The sequence below is a fragment of the Amblyomma americanum genome, chromosome 1 (genome assembly GCF_052857255.1).
Source record: "Amblyomma americanum isolate KBUSLIRL-KWMA chromosome 1, ASM5285725v1, whole genome shotgun sequence".
Lineage (NCBI taxonomy): Eukaryota > Metazoa > Arthropoda > Arachnida > Ixodida > Ixodidae > Amblyomma > Amblyomma americanum.
This window is the reverse complement of record NC_135497.1, coordinates 100,754,684-100,767,223: the sequence shown is the minus strand read 5'-3', so window position 1 is coordinate 100,767,223 and position 12,540 is coordinate 100,754,684. Positions and strand designations below refer to the sequence as shown.

Genomic DNA, 12,540 nt, shown 5'->3' with positions numbered 1-12,540 from the left:
AGTCCTCTGCAATTTATGGGAAAAAAAACTACTGGAGCTATTCATTTTCGCAAAAACTGGGACAAAAGAATGATTATGAGTGTGACAAGTTCCTCCTGTTCTGACGGCTATGATTTGCATTTTAATTTTATGCGATACTCTACTGTGAAGACAAATTGGACAACTCATTTTTCTGCGGCTTTCTAAGGTATGAAATACTTGTGTGCCAGTTAATTGCTTTGTTATGCCTACTGTGTGCACTTGTGATGGTGAACTTTGCAAAAATTCTCAAAAGTGGCTACCATGCAAATTTCATCTTCCCAGAAACCTTTGGAGATGAGAGGACCCGGTAAACATGATGAAACTAGAGCTTGAGTGATACCCACCTCACTATGCGATCAAGGCAGTCTCATTTGTTGAGGCGCTGGCAATCAGATTTCTCGGAGCCTATTTATGTTCTGATGCTTCTTCTGTTGGTTTCTGGTTGTTTTGAAAAATCATGGCTTCTATGATGGGAAAATGCTGGCCAGAGCAGATATGGTGCCTTGAATAATTGACTAAAGTGATGATAAATTATTTATACTTGTGTATTGAAATGTGGAGCTGCTGACCATCAACATAGCTGGTGATTATTTGAAAGGGTGCTGAAATTGAGAGTAAGGAATTAAATTTGTATGCAGTTTATGTTTAAATGAACCTATGTACCTTCGTTTATAAACTTGCAGTAAATGGCAAGTTTAAAGTAATGGCATTAATTTGTGCACTAAATAGTGAATGCTGTCTGCACAGCAAACTTTCATGCTTTCAATTCTGGGTGATCATATCTTTAATCGCTGCCTTGTGTTTATCTGACTGATTTTTGAGGTGCTACCTCAGTTGAATTTATGAAAGTTGACTGGAACAAGAGGAAGCTATATATACTTCAGTAAGCAAAATCTGGAGCAGAAACTCACAGACTTCAAAAGAAAATTTAGCTAACCATGACTTCCAATAGCTTTTGAACTTTCAATATTTATTATATCTGACCTACATACGTGACGAAAAGAAGGGCTGTGACTCAAATTATTCATTTGTAGTATTTTGTGCTTTCCCTAAATTTTGATATGCTTCACCTGATTATGTCAGTAACTAAATGTTCTGGCATTTGGCCCAACACATTTAAGGCTGTTAGGTGATCGAGAGATCTCTGTACATCATCACAAGTACAGCATTGATGTGTGCCATTCTAGGCTACTGGTGTGCATGGTGAGATATGACAGGGCTCCTTGTAGCATGACACTGCACAAGTGCGTGACTGGACTGAGAAAGTGTTAGTCCCTGTGTCTAAAGCGTTTGCTAGAAAATATTGTTGTTTGCTGCATATAAAATCACTTCAGCTTCACTTGGAATGGTGTGCCTTATAGAGCATTTGTTTTATGCTATTGACGCAGGTTGAAGCTGCTGATGAAGCACTGGAAGAATCACCTAGCAATACGGGCTTAAGTTGGGTCAAGCATGGCTGCATGCAGGTGTTCTCCAAGACTGCATCTTGATGTGCTCTTGAGTGACTTACCATGCTGTTTTTGCCAAACCGCCCATTTCTTGTTAATGTTAGGCCTGTGCTGAAAGGTGCTTTTTTAAATTCTTGGGAGCTGCCTTGTGAGTGTTGTGTGCATATAGTATGTGTGAAGCTTTGTTTTATTGAATTTACTGAGTAGTTGCATAGGGAGAGCAAAGTGGAGGCTGTCATAAAGATGCAATATAGATGATATGCGAAATGCGCAGCGCCATCTCGTGGCGCTCTAAGAACTAGGCCCGCCATGTTGGTTCGGTAGAGAAAACGAAAATGCTGCCCAGCGTTAGGTTCAAACGGCTGCGCTTCGTTCGAAATGTGAAATACTGATGCGTTGTTGAGCTACGTTCTATACTTTGTTAGGACACAATGATACGTGACGGAACCAGTTACGTATCAACTTCTCGTCGTTTTATTTCTTTTAATTCTTTGCCAGTGTCTTAATAACACCAAATGCCACTTGAGGTATATGTGTCAGCATGTTGACCAGTGCGCAGGCTGTCTGCGCTGATTTTTCACAAATTTTTATAGGTGATTTGCGTTTAACTTAAAACGCGGATCAGAGTCTTTATCCTCTCTGATCAAAATTAGGAGCTGATTTCATGCATTTACCAACTCTCAATCCGAAAGCGCATAGTACCATTTACACGATTGTAAGTCGGCCTATTTTTTAAAATTTGAAAATCCGAAGTGGAGGGTCGACTTACAATCGAAACAAAAACATGCACTATAAGTAAAGGCGAGACAATCAGGCATGCTACAGCGTGGTTGCATTTTTGCTGCGTGGCTCCGTCGCATCGCTCTTGGTGCTGGCCTTGAGCAGCTGCTATGTCAACGTGCAGAACTGGCATCCCGTCCCCACGCGCGCGGGCGGGCGGCCGATGGCGGCTATCGATAAACAGCAAACTGGCACCCCATACTCACGTGGCTGCTGACTGTGGTTGCTGATAAGCGGCGGCGGCCCAATAACGCAATCGCGTTCTAAGGGAAGCTCAAGCGTCCAACAAGTTTTCTTTTATTTTCAAATGCGCGCTCGGCGGTCAAGGGAGCGTTGATAGTTGATGGAAGGGCCGCTGTTACGCACAATAAGTAAAGGCAAGACAAACGACATATCGGGCAGGCTACAGCGTGGTTGCGTTTTTGCTGCGCAGCTCCATCGCATCGCTCTTAGTGCTGGCCTTGAGCAGCTGCTATGTCAACGCGCAGAACTGGCATACCCTCCCCGCGCGTGCGGGCGCCGGGCCGATGGCAGCTATCGATAAGCAGCAAACTGGCACCCCACACGTGACTGCTGACTGCAGTTGCTGATAAGCGGCGGCGGCCCGATAACGCAATCGCATTCTACGGGAAGCTCAAGCGTCCAACAAGTTTTCTTTTTTACTTTCAAATGCGTGCTCAGCGCTCAAGGAAGCCTTGATAGTTGATGGAAGGGCCGCTGTTCCAATCGAGGCGGCACCCCACTCGGAACGGCAGCAGTGCCGGGGAGTGTCGATAGCTGACGGAAGAGCCGACGCCATTCACGCGTGGTTTGTCTTTGGCTCTGATGCATTTGACTACTGCCGGCCGCATTTCAAAAGTTTTTAATGTAGCCCTTCGTCAGTCACCATTTGTGCTCAAGGTCCGGCAAGCGACTGGTGCTCATTCACCGCTACATTCAAGATGGCTGGCATTTTTTACGCCGAAGAAATGAACAGCTGCGCGCTGGGCCATAAGTTTGACGTTCGCAACGGGTGGTACAGGTGTGGCAGCTGCAGCGAGGAAAATTTTCAGCTGTTCCACGCGATGTCATGATGTGGCTGTTTGCGAAGTGCGGGTGGTGCAGGATTTCGCTGGATGAGAACGTTAGAATGGCATGCTGTGGGACCGCAGCAGCAATCACGATGGCAGCGCTAGTGAGGACGGTGGCTCAAGTGTGGACAAGTAGTCCAGTGACTAATACATTTATGTTTTGGAATGTGCCCACAGGCAAGCCCACGCGGGGCAGTGGATAGCGGCCGGCGATAAACGATGGCCGCTGGATAATGCTGTTGCTTTCAACTATTCAAGGCCAAGCTTAAACAACCTCGGAAGTTTTTTTTTTTATATTTTTCGGAAATGAGATTTGGGGGGTTCGACTTATATTCAAGTCGACTTACAATCATGTATAAATATGGTAAGTCGGACGCGACCATATCGACGTGTACTTGAACAACGTAATAGAGGAGGCAAATTTTTTCATCGAGCCTGGGCCTGTGTTGTTAAAGCATGTAGTCCAGTCGTGAAGAATTGTGTTCATTAATTTGTTGGAAAACTGTGGCCATGGGCATTCAGTGTGCTCCTACAAAACTCGATCGCTTGTTCCATGGTGAACTAAGTACACTCAAAAAGGTATATACGCCGCTTACTGCTTAGTTTTCTACGTGTTCAGTTGAGTTTTTCTGCATTCAGTTACTTTTAGAATGGCATAGAAAACGTTCTCGACCATGGAGCTTTTGCAAGGTCCCATGCGCTGTTTTCCTCTAATGTCGTGCAATTGCGCCCGCATGTTATGCACGTTAATGCGTCTTTGCGATTTAATGCACACTATGCATAAAAACTGGGGTGTGAATGTTTTATTTTTTCAGGATCCGTGCAATCAACTCGCGGTGACTAATGTTTGCTGAAAAAGTGGATAATGTATCTATCTTATTGTGAAAGAAGGATGCATTTCTAAGTTAGAAAGGACGTAAGTGTATTGAAAACGCTTCAGGCCGTCTGATTTTATTATCGTTGTGACAAGCTGCAACAGCTTGCACCGCGACAAAGCGATTTGTCCTTCTTTGGGAGCAAGCCATCGGAAGCAACCAAACATGTAAATTTCACACCTGCAAACGCAGCTTGACCAGCGTATCGAATCCATACATGCACCTAGTACTGTAGGCTCTTTCTCTAATCAAGCGCGTTCTTCTTGGCAGGAGGGAAGGATCCATGCTGTCGTAAATGATGTTTTGTAATGAGGAATTCAGGATCTCTCAAGCTGTATTCTCAGGCTGTTTATACAGCTTTTTTCCTGGCTTTCCTCGCAATGTCGTGTTGCAAAATAAAAATGCAATTCAATTTAATGTCGCACGTAGGAAATATGAAGAAAAAAAACTGTGTCCTTGCTTGCAGTAATCCTGAATTATAATGTCTTCTTTCTTCTTGTTAATATTGACTGTTATAAGCGCAATATTCACTGCAACTGCGTCTAGCGTAAGACGCAGTTTTAACTAGGGGTTTTCCGGCCTCGTTGAATCAACACTAGCAACGACGTGCGGGCTCTGAAACGATGACGTTAAAAACCGCGGATGGGCATTGCACGTTGGAGTTAAAGGAAAGACATCACGCAGCTGGCTGTAGGTCTTGTGTGATTATATAGCAATGCATGCAGTTGTTACCTTCGACGCGCATGACAGTTCGCACCGTTACGGAAGTCGGTCACTTGTCCACTTCAAAATAAAATATTGATGATAATGCGCGACACTTAAAGCGGCACATTAAAGCGACAACGGTACAGAGTTCGACTGTCCAACCCGCTTTCCATTGCCGATTCTTGCCATCATCGGCGCCAAACTTGAAGCGAAGCTGAGAACGCGGTAGGAGCATAATGGCGCCGCCTGATAGGACCTACATTTGGTAAAACATGAGCAGTGCAAGCAGCGCAGCTGGTGAAGCTTGGCTTCTGAAATTCCACTCTCTCAAGATTCATGACAGCTACACCGATATCGAGAAAGCATGCATAGCAAACGACGCACCAGCTCGACGAGCTCGACCGAACCAAGATGGAAATCGGAAGCTGAGGGCGTGGTGTTGCCAGACTGCCAAGCAGTTTCGCATATCGTCTATTGAGGTGGCAGAACAGCTTCATATGCCTTCAGGCTTACATGCAATATGATTGTGCATGCATGTGAAGCTCAGTCACATGCAGTCGCTGCTCAAGGGTGCAACAAAAAGGTGTATGTTCTGAAAAACATTAGCTTTTGAGCATGGATTTAATTGTTATACATATTGAGTTTTCTTGTTGATAGTTGAGCATAAAGTATGCATGTTGATATCAGTGGTAGTTCTAAGCTTCCTCATGGTTGCCACTTTACGTGTTTAACAAAGCAGTTTTACATAAAACCAAATTGTCAAACCCACTTATAACAATATTGAAGTGCCACGGAAATACCATTGTTATACCCGGGCTGTTCCGAAAAAAAGAAAAGATGACAAACTTTAGAGCATTTATTAACAGGAAAGACCCAAAGGGGTTTGATTGTTCTGATGCCTGTAAAAGCTCATTAATTCAAACTTCAGGGGACCGGAAATATGTTCAGATTATCGAATGATCCAGAAAAACTAACAAGAACCGAATGCGTCACAGTATAGGAATCTCTCCGATGCAACTGTCACTTATACGCCCTCTTTATGATGCACTGACCAGAAATCTGTTTTGCTACCTCATGCCGTGCTGACAATTATTCGTGGCTCAAGCACTATTTATGTGGCCCACCCGTTCTGTTCTACCGCTTTACTCCGTGGCCAATCGCTTGGTAGTGTTGCCTTGCTCGATCACGCCTCAGCATACCCCCTCGTCGATAGCACGGCTGTCCGCACCGGTGATGGGTGCCATGATCGCCTCGTCAGTGAGGTCTTCATTTGCCATGACTGCATCGTTGGCGTGCAAGAATTCTTCAATTCGACACTCCGCAGTCATCACCGTTCGCCGATGACCAAAGCACCGTAATCACTGTACCGATGGCTTCGCGCCTCCGCGTCACTTGCATTAAGCCCACTTTCCAGTAGCAATTCTTATGGGAAATCCAAGTAGTGTGCAGAACCAAGGGCGCGGTGGCAGATGACAAGAGAAACCACGCTAGTAACACGCGTGCACCACACTGACTGATAGGGAGTATGCATAGCGAATGTGGCTATTGCAGCAGCGCAGCAGCTCACCTGATGCAGTGACGCCTGCCCTTGGGACACGTGAAATCTGCGAAGCGGGGACCATGGCCAAGTTAGCGAAAAACAGAGAAAGATGGGACAACGCACGTGCTACCGGTGCCAGCCGCAGCTCAGAATGCAAAAACAAATAAAAACTCGTCGGCATGTTTTCTTTCTGCGAGCGGCGCGCCCCTCAGAAACGTTAAAAATGTAGCTGCTCCACCAAGGCTCTCTACCATGCTGCCTACACCTCTGCATGGGCCTTTTGCACAACGGAACACATCCGTCGTTTCTCCTGTCTGCGTTGCTGCGACAAGCAAGCATCCTCTGTGCGTCCCGTGGCGGTGTCTCCCAGTGCATGGTCATGGGTTCTTTCGCTTTCGCGTCGTCGCTGCAGGGGGTCAGTCCGGCGGTCGGCTCCACACGCGCGCACTTTTGTGTTGTAAGCATGGTTTTGCTGGTGCAGTTGTAGCATTTTCATCTTTTTGTTTCTTTTATTGTTGACGCTCAGTGACCAGATTTAATTGTTATAACCGATAATGTGCTACCACAGCATTGGTATAAGCGGTTTATTTTACCATAGAACATAAGGTAAAGCTGATGGTGCCGCGACTGACCATTGTTATATCCGATGTATTGTTATAAGTGGGTTTGACTTATAAGCATTCTCACGTCCAATGCAGTTGTTCTGCCTATAGCTGGTCACATATGCAAGTTTGGTGCATTTGCAAGCTTTTGTGCTCAGGAGTATGTATGTGCAGTAAAATTCCTTCATTGTTCATAATTAGAATGTAACTTTGTCAGTGCATTTGTAATGGCACTGTACAGAAAATGCACAGTATAGTCTCTGAAAAAGCACAGTATACATGTCAATAAAATTAAGATGCCAGTTTAAAATTTAACTTGCAGAGAACAAGATATGACCTCTTCATGTGTACAGATAGGATTTGTAAAATATGCTAGCAAATCAGAATCACTGATTGCAGCAGGGAAGATGTAGTTCTGTGTTTGACCTTGCTTGGGCTTGTGCGCTGTCTTACTGTACAGTCCTGAGGAACAGTCCCAGGAAATAGTCCCGGAAAAAAAAAAAAAGCAGAGTAATGGAGAAGGAATTATAAAACTGGTGTTGAGGCTGACTTGAGATGTCTTGGGAGAGTGGAAAGCAAAGTTAGGTGACTGGTTCTCAATGTGCATGTTGAGTGGCTTTTGACATGAAGGTGGTGGAAACATGGGCACAACAGAGTTCAGTTAGTGTGACACAGGAGCCATTGCCAGCATCCTTGTCGAAAGTGATGCCCACATATATAGTGTGACATTTTGTCAACTTCTGCATTTTTTTGGCTCCTGTTTATTTTGGTAGTACCACCTGATGAACTTGTCCTGCTTTGTTTACAAGAGAATTTTCGTAATTGTGACTTTGTGCCTATGCCCACTACTATTTTTAACAATTGAGCTGCTCTGTACTCATGCCAAAGTACTGTTGCTGATGAAGGATTATATGCAGCAGTGCCGACATTTCAACGCCCCACCAATTGTGATGATGCTGTGCTCAAATCTTCTCATCAGGTTCATGTTCTGATGCCGTCGAGTATGTTGCTTACAAAGCGCAACCAGCACTTGCCTTTCTACCACCGACTTATAGGTGCCGGTATTTGCATTCTCCATCATTTCATAGTGATTACCACTTCTGCTTAGCCTATAATACAACTGAAACGCTTAGCCTATAATACAACTGAAACACTAAACATGTCTAGGCGATTCTTTTATGAGGACGCCCATGACAGAAAAGATTAATTTCTTCATTTTTTCCACATTTCAGTTAGAATGGCTGTGCTCAAGTCCTTAATAATGTTTCAGGACCTCAAAGAAAGAGTCTCATTAGACTCCATAAACTGTCATTGCTGGCAGTCTACGGCCCAAGTGGTATATCCCTAGATGCTATAGCCATTGCTTTTCCTTTTGATGCTCTCGTGTATGTGTAAATACAACTTAGATGCATATGTAGAGGCTTCGCTCATCCTCGTCTTTTTCATGCACAGATTTAATGAGAATCGAGTTTACAAAGGGCATCCTTTTGAAGGTGGCTTGGAGCTGTGCTTTTGTATGCAGCACATGAGTGTTACTTTAGCAGCATTGTGCTGGTGGTGCAAACTGTTACCTTATGGTGAAATTTTTTTACCATTATTACTCTATTTCTAGTGTTCATACTTTTGCACCACTTATGTAACACATCACTTAGGGACAAAGTTGTGTAATTTTTTTGTTGTTGTTGTTTGGGACTCCATGATTATTTCAGTGAGACCAGGCTGCTGCAATGTAGATATGAAAAACAACAATTTATCGTGTATCAGTCTCTGTATATTCCTTCCTTGGCTGGCTTTTCAGGCAGCAGGTGACAAGATGACACAATTCTGTTTTTGTACTGCCACTGTCCTATCTTTGCGCAGCACTTCATGCAAGACAAGTTGTGTCTTGCAGTATGTGCAACATGCCGTTGTTCTCCAGTTGCTTATTGTGTAGGTGTGTGCGAATAGTATTTAATTTTTTTTATAGTGAACCGAATATTCTCTTACTTGATTTACTGAACGAATAAAATAGTGCACTTTGAAATCATTCGAAAGGAATTGAATATGTTCTCAAGTTCTCGAGTACTTTTCGAATAAGGCACATCGTAGTTTTCTTCGATTAATGTTTCAATAACGGGGCCCACTCTGAAGCCGCACAGCATGCTGTTGCGATTTGTCTGCACAGGATGGAAGGCTCAGTGCTGCGACGTAGTCCATTCGTGTGGTGGCATTCATGACGCTCATATAGGGCCTCCAGATTTGTACGACACGGCAGGGGTAAGCCAGGCATGGCAAACCCTGCCTTAATGTCTGAACTCAGCGGCTGTGGCTCATATGTAGCTCACGACCCTCTCACACCCCGTAGATGTGACACTTGTTTATGTGCTGTCATCATCAATATAGCAAAAGGTAATTTTCTTGTGTATAACATGATGATGGTCACACAGGTAAAGAGAAGGCAGGAAGATGGAATTCTTGACAACACAAAACAAAACAAGTGTCGATAGGGAAGCCTCAGTCTGGCTGCCAGTGTTTCGACACAAGGACTTGTCTTTGTCAGGGCAAGTGTAATAAATGCTGGTTAAATAGGTCCTTTACTTTGAGGAGGAAGGACCGGTAAGGGGGAGGGGGGAAAAATGTGGAGTGGAGAGGATGGCAAGGTGGCAAACATCAACTTAAAAAAAAAAAAGCTGTCGTCCAGGCATGAAGCCTGGTACAGGTGGCATAGAAAAGAGGAAGTCTGGTTTACCTAAAAATGTTGAAAGAAAAAAATGAGCACAGTAGCACAGTAGAAACAGATACAGGGTGGTGTTTAAAAAGAAAAAAGATTGTCAAAAAGTTAATATACTTTGTGTTGCGTAGCCACTAGTGGCAGTCACTTTAGTTTTAACTATAGTGTTCTTGAATTTTAGGATTTTTTGGGATTTAACGTCCGAAAGCAACTCTGACTACGAGGGGTGCCATAGCGAAGGGCTCCGGGAATTTCGACCACCTGGGGTTCTTTAACCTGCACTGACATTACACAGTTTTAACTAATTTATTGTGCCGCACAGCAGTGCTGCGTCTAGCACTTCACTGTTTTGCATGATTGATCATTTTGTAACAATATTCACTACTTGTGTGAACATCTGTAAAAATATTCGATTTATATGTGATTCGGTTTCCAGCTACACTGTTCGTATTCAATTCACTTTTGAAAAAGTACTATTCACATACTCCTACTGTTGTGGTATTTTGTGCTATAATATGTTAAGGTTAAACAACTTTACTCGATGCTAGAATTTTGGAACTGTCTTGTATTTTGGGAAGCCTGTTTGTGTTTGGAAGGGAAGCAGTGGATAGTTCGTCCTTTTTTTTTTTATTCGGTAGAAAGCTCGTGCGACGTTAATTTTTGATGATGGCCCGCACTCCAGGGGCTAGCTGTGATGTGCAGACATAATGCATTTTAATTTATTGTTATTGTTTCACAATATGTTTTGCTTGGAGCGTACTTTTTCAACTGCTAGTGCCGCTTTTTGTCTGGGCTGGTTGGTTTATTAATGGAGGTATTTGTAGGTGCTGCACAATGATGCCTAAACACAGGTTGGGAAAGGAAAAAATGTACAAGCAACATGGTTAGGCACACTATCCACACCTAACTATGTTGCTCGTCCTTTCTTTCCTTCCTAACCTGTATTAAGTCGTTACTATGCAGTGCCTGCAAATGCTTCTGGTGTTAATTCTGTCAATATATGACTACTTGTTATGTAGTATTTTGCCTAAGGTATTACGGTGCACTGCATTACTTCATAAATTTGATAATGTTGACAGAGTGATCATAATGGCTTTTCGGGCAATCTTGTTATCAGCTCTTTGCTTCTAGAAAGTGCACTTGAGAAAACAGAGGTGAATACATGTGTTTAAAAGTGTGCATGAAGTATCCCTTACATTTATACTGCGATGCATTGTTCCTGCTGTATTTCTGACCTGCTTTCATTGTTGATATTTCAGCTGTATTTTTCAGTAGCCTTGGTACATGTACCGATACTGGAGATTCAAGAATTTATGATGTCGTATGAAAGTTTAGGTCATGCCTGAAGCCGAGCAGATGCACCCTTGGCTGTGCTATTACTTTTGAGAATGCATCAGTGCCACTTCAACAGCTTCATCCTTGAACTGTAACATATAGTGTGACGTCTCTTCCAAACATGGCAAGCATTTCGGTGTTTGGCACCTGCATTGTTAGGCATCTTTGAGCATTCACATCTTTTGCAAGACAGACCGATCAGAGCCATGGCACGGGTCCTGGTCACTGTGTCTGGGCATATAAATTCCTGGACACTGTGCTAATTTTTCCATGTGCAGCTAACAGTAGTGCTAAGTAGCAAGGATAATTACTCTTTCAAAACGAGAAGCAGCACAAGAGTTTGCTGGGCAAGTTGTTTCATGCTTTCAAAATACCTATTACAGGTGTTTGTTGTGTTGCCATGTGGAGTTTTTTTCGTAGCTGCAAATTTCTTCATTGAAATAACTGCGCACTTGTGCATATATTTGATAATGTATATAGATGAAACAGTGCTTTTGATGACCGTGTTAAAAACCAACCTATGTTAGCCTGCCTACAGCTGTTGAAGATCGGAAAAGTGCACCATGTTTTGCACATAAATGCATTCCTGCTGTCTTTTGCGTGTGGTTCTTGGGATGCTGGTTGTTCTCGCTGTTGAAGGCCAAAGGTTTAGCCACATTTCTGGCCTTCAATGACTTCTTGATACCTCCTGGACAATCACTTGTGTTAAAGGGACCCTGGAGAGATATAGAAGTTGGGCTTTTATCGATATGGTACTGCGTCCTAACAACAAAGAGACCACTTTCGTCGAGCACGCAGCTTTCATAAGCTAGAAAGGAGCAACAACAGATGTCACCGTCACCAGACAATATCGCAAGGAAATTGCATGTGTTGACACCAATCTTTTGGCACGAATCTCAGAGGCCATGGCATGCTACAGCGCTGTTCACTTAAAAATGGTAACAACCTGTCCTTTTTGGTAAGGGCGTCACAAGTTAGAATAAACTGATGAGGAGATAATTAAATCCAATTTTATAAACATTAAAAGCTGACTTTTGCAGCCAGACAAGTGCCAACATACCGGAAAGACCCCGAGAATCAGTTTTTACTGAGAGTAGTAATTTAATAGAGCTGTCTTCAGTGCCCCTTTAATTGATGCATTGGGAAGGATGGTCATTTGAGAGACAGAATACATGTTATTTAGCAGTGTGACATCTGGTCGCTTTATTCCACAAGACTTTTTGTTCCATTTGAGGGTCTTGGCCTTCTGGTACCATTTTTTTTTTTTGCATCATTAACATTTACTGCTCGGCCACTGGAGTCAAGCTAGGTCATACATATTCGAGGTTTGCAGCACCTTGATATATTTGCTGTTTGCAGTTCTCAAAGAAAAGTAATAGAAACAAATATTCAGCATTTCTCATTACTTGGTGAAACAATGGAAACGGAGTATTCAGCTGAGCAATCAAGCTGAA

The 12,540-nt window shown here is 43.4% G+C and overlaps 1 protein-coding gene across 6 annotated transcripts in view; it reads left to right on the top strand.

Annotated features, from left to right (window-relative positions):
• Positions 1–11,680, top strand: part of peo (ubiquitin E2 variant domain-containing protein pendolino) — a 42,681-nt gene extending 31,001 nt beyond the window's left edge. For all 6 annotated transcript variants that reach the window (XM_077646395.1, XM_077646392.1, XM_077646393.1 and 3 more), the window contains one exon: positions 1,410–11,680. In XM_077646395.1, the coding sequence (XP_077502521.1) occupies positions 1,410–1,511 (102 nt within the window). In that variant the 3' untranslated portion in view covers positions 1,512–11,680. The remainder of the gene's footprint in view (positions 1–1,409) is intronic.
• The last annotated feature ends 860 nt before the right edge of the window (positions 11,681–12,540 follow it).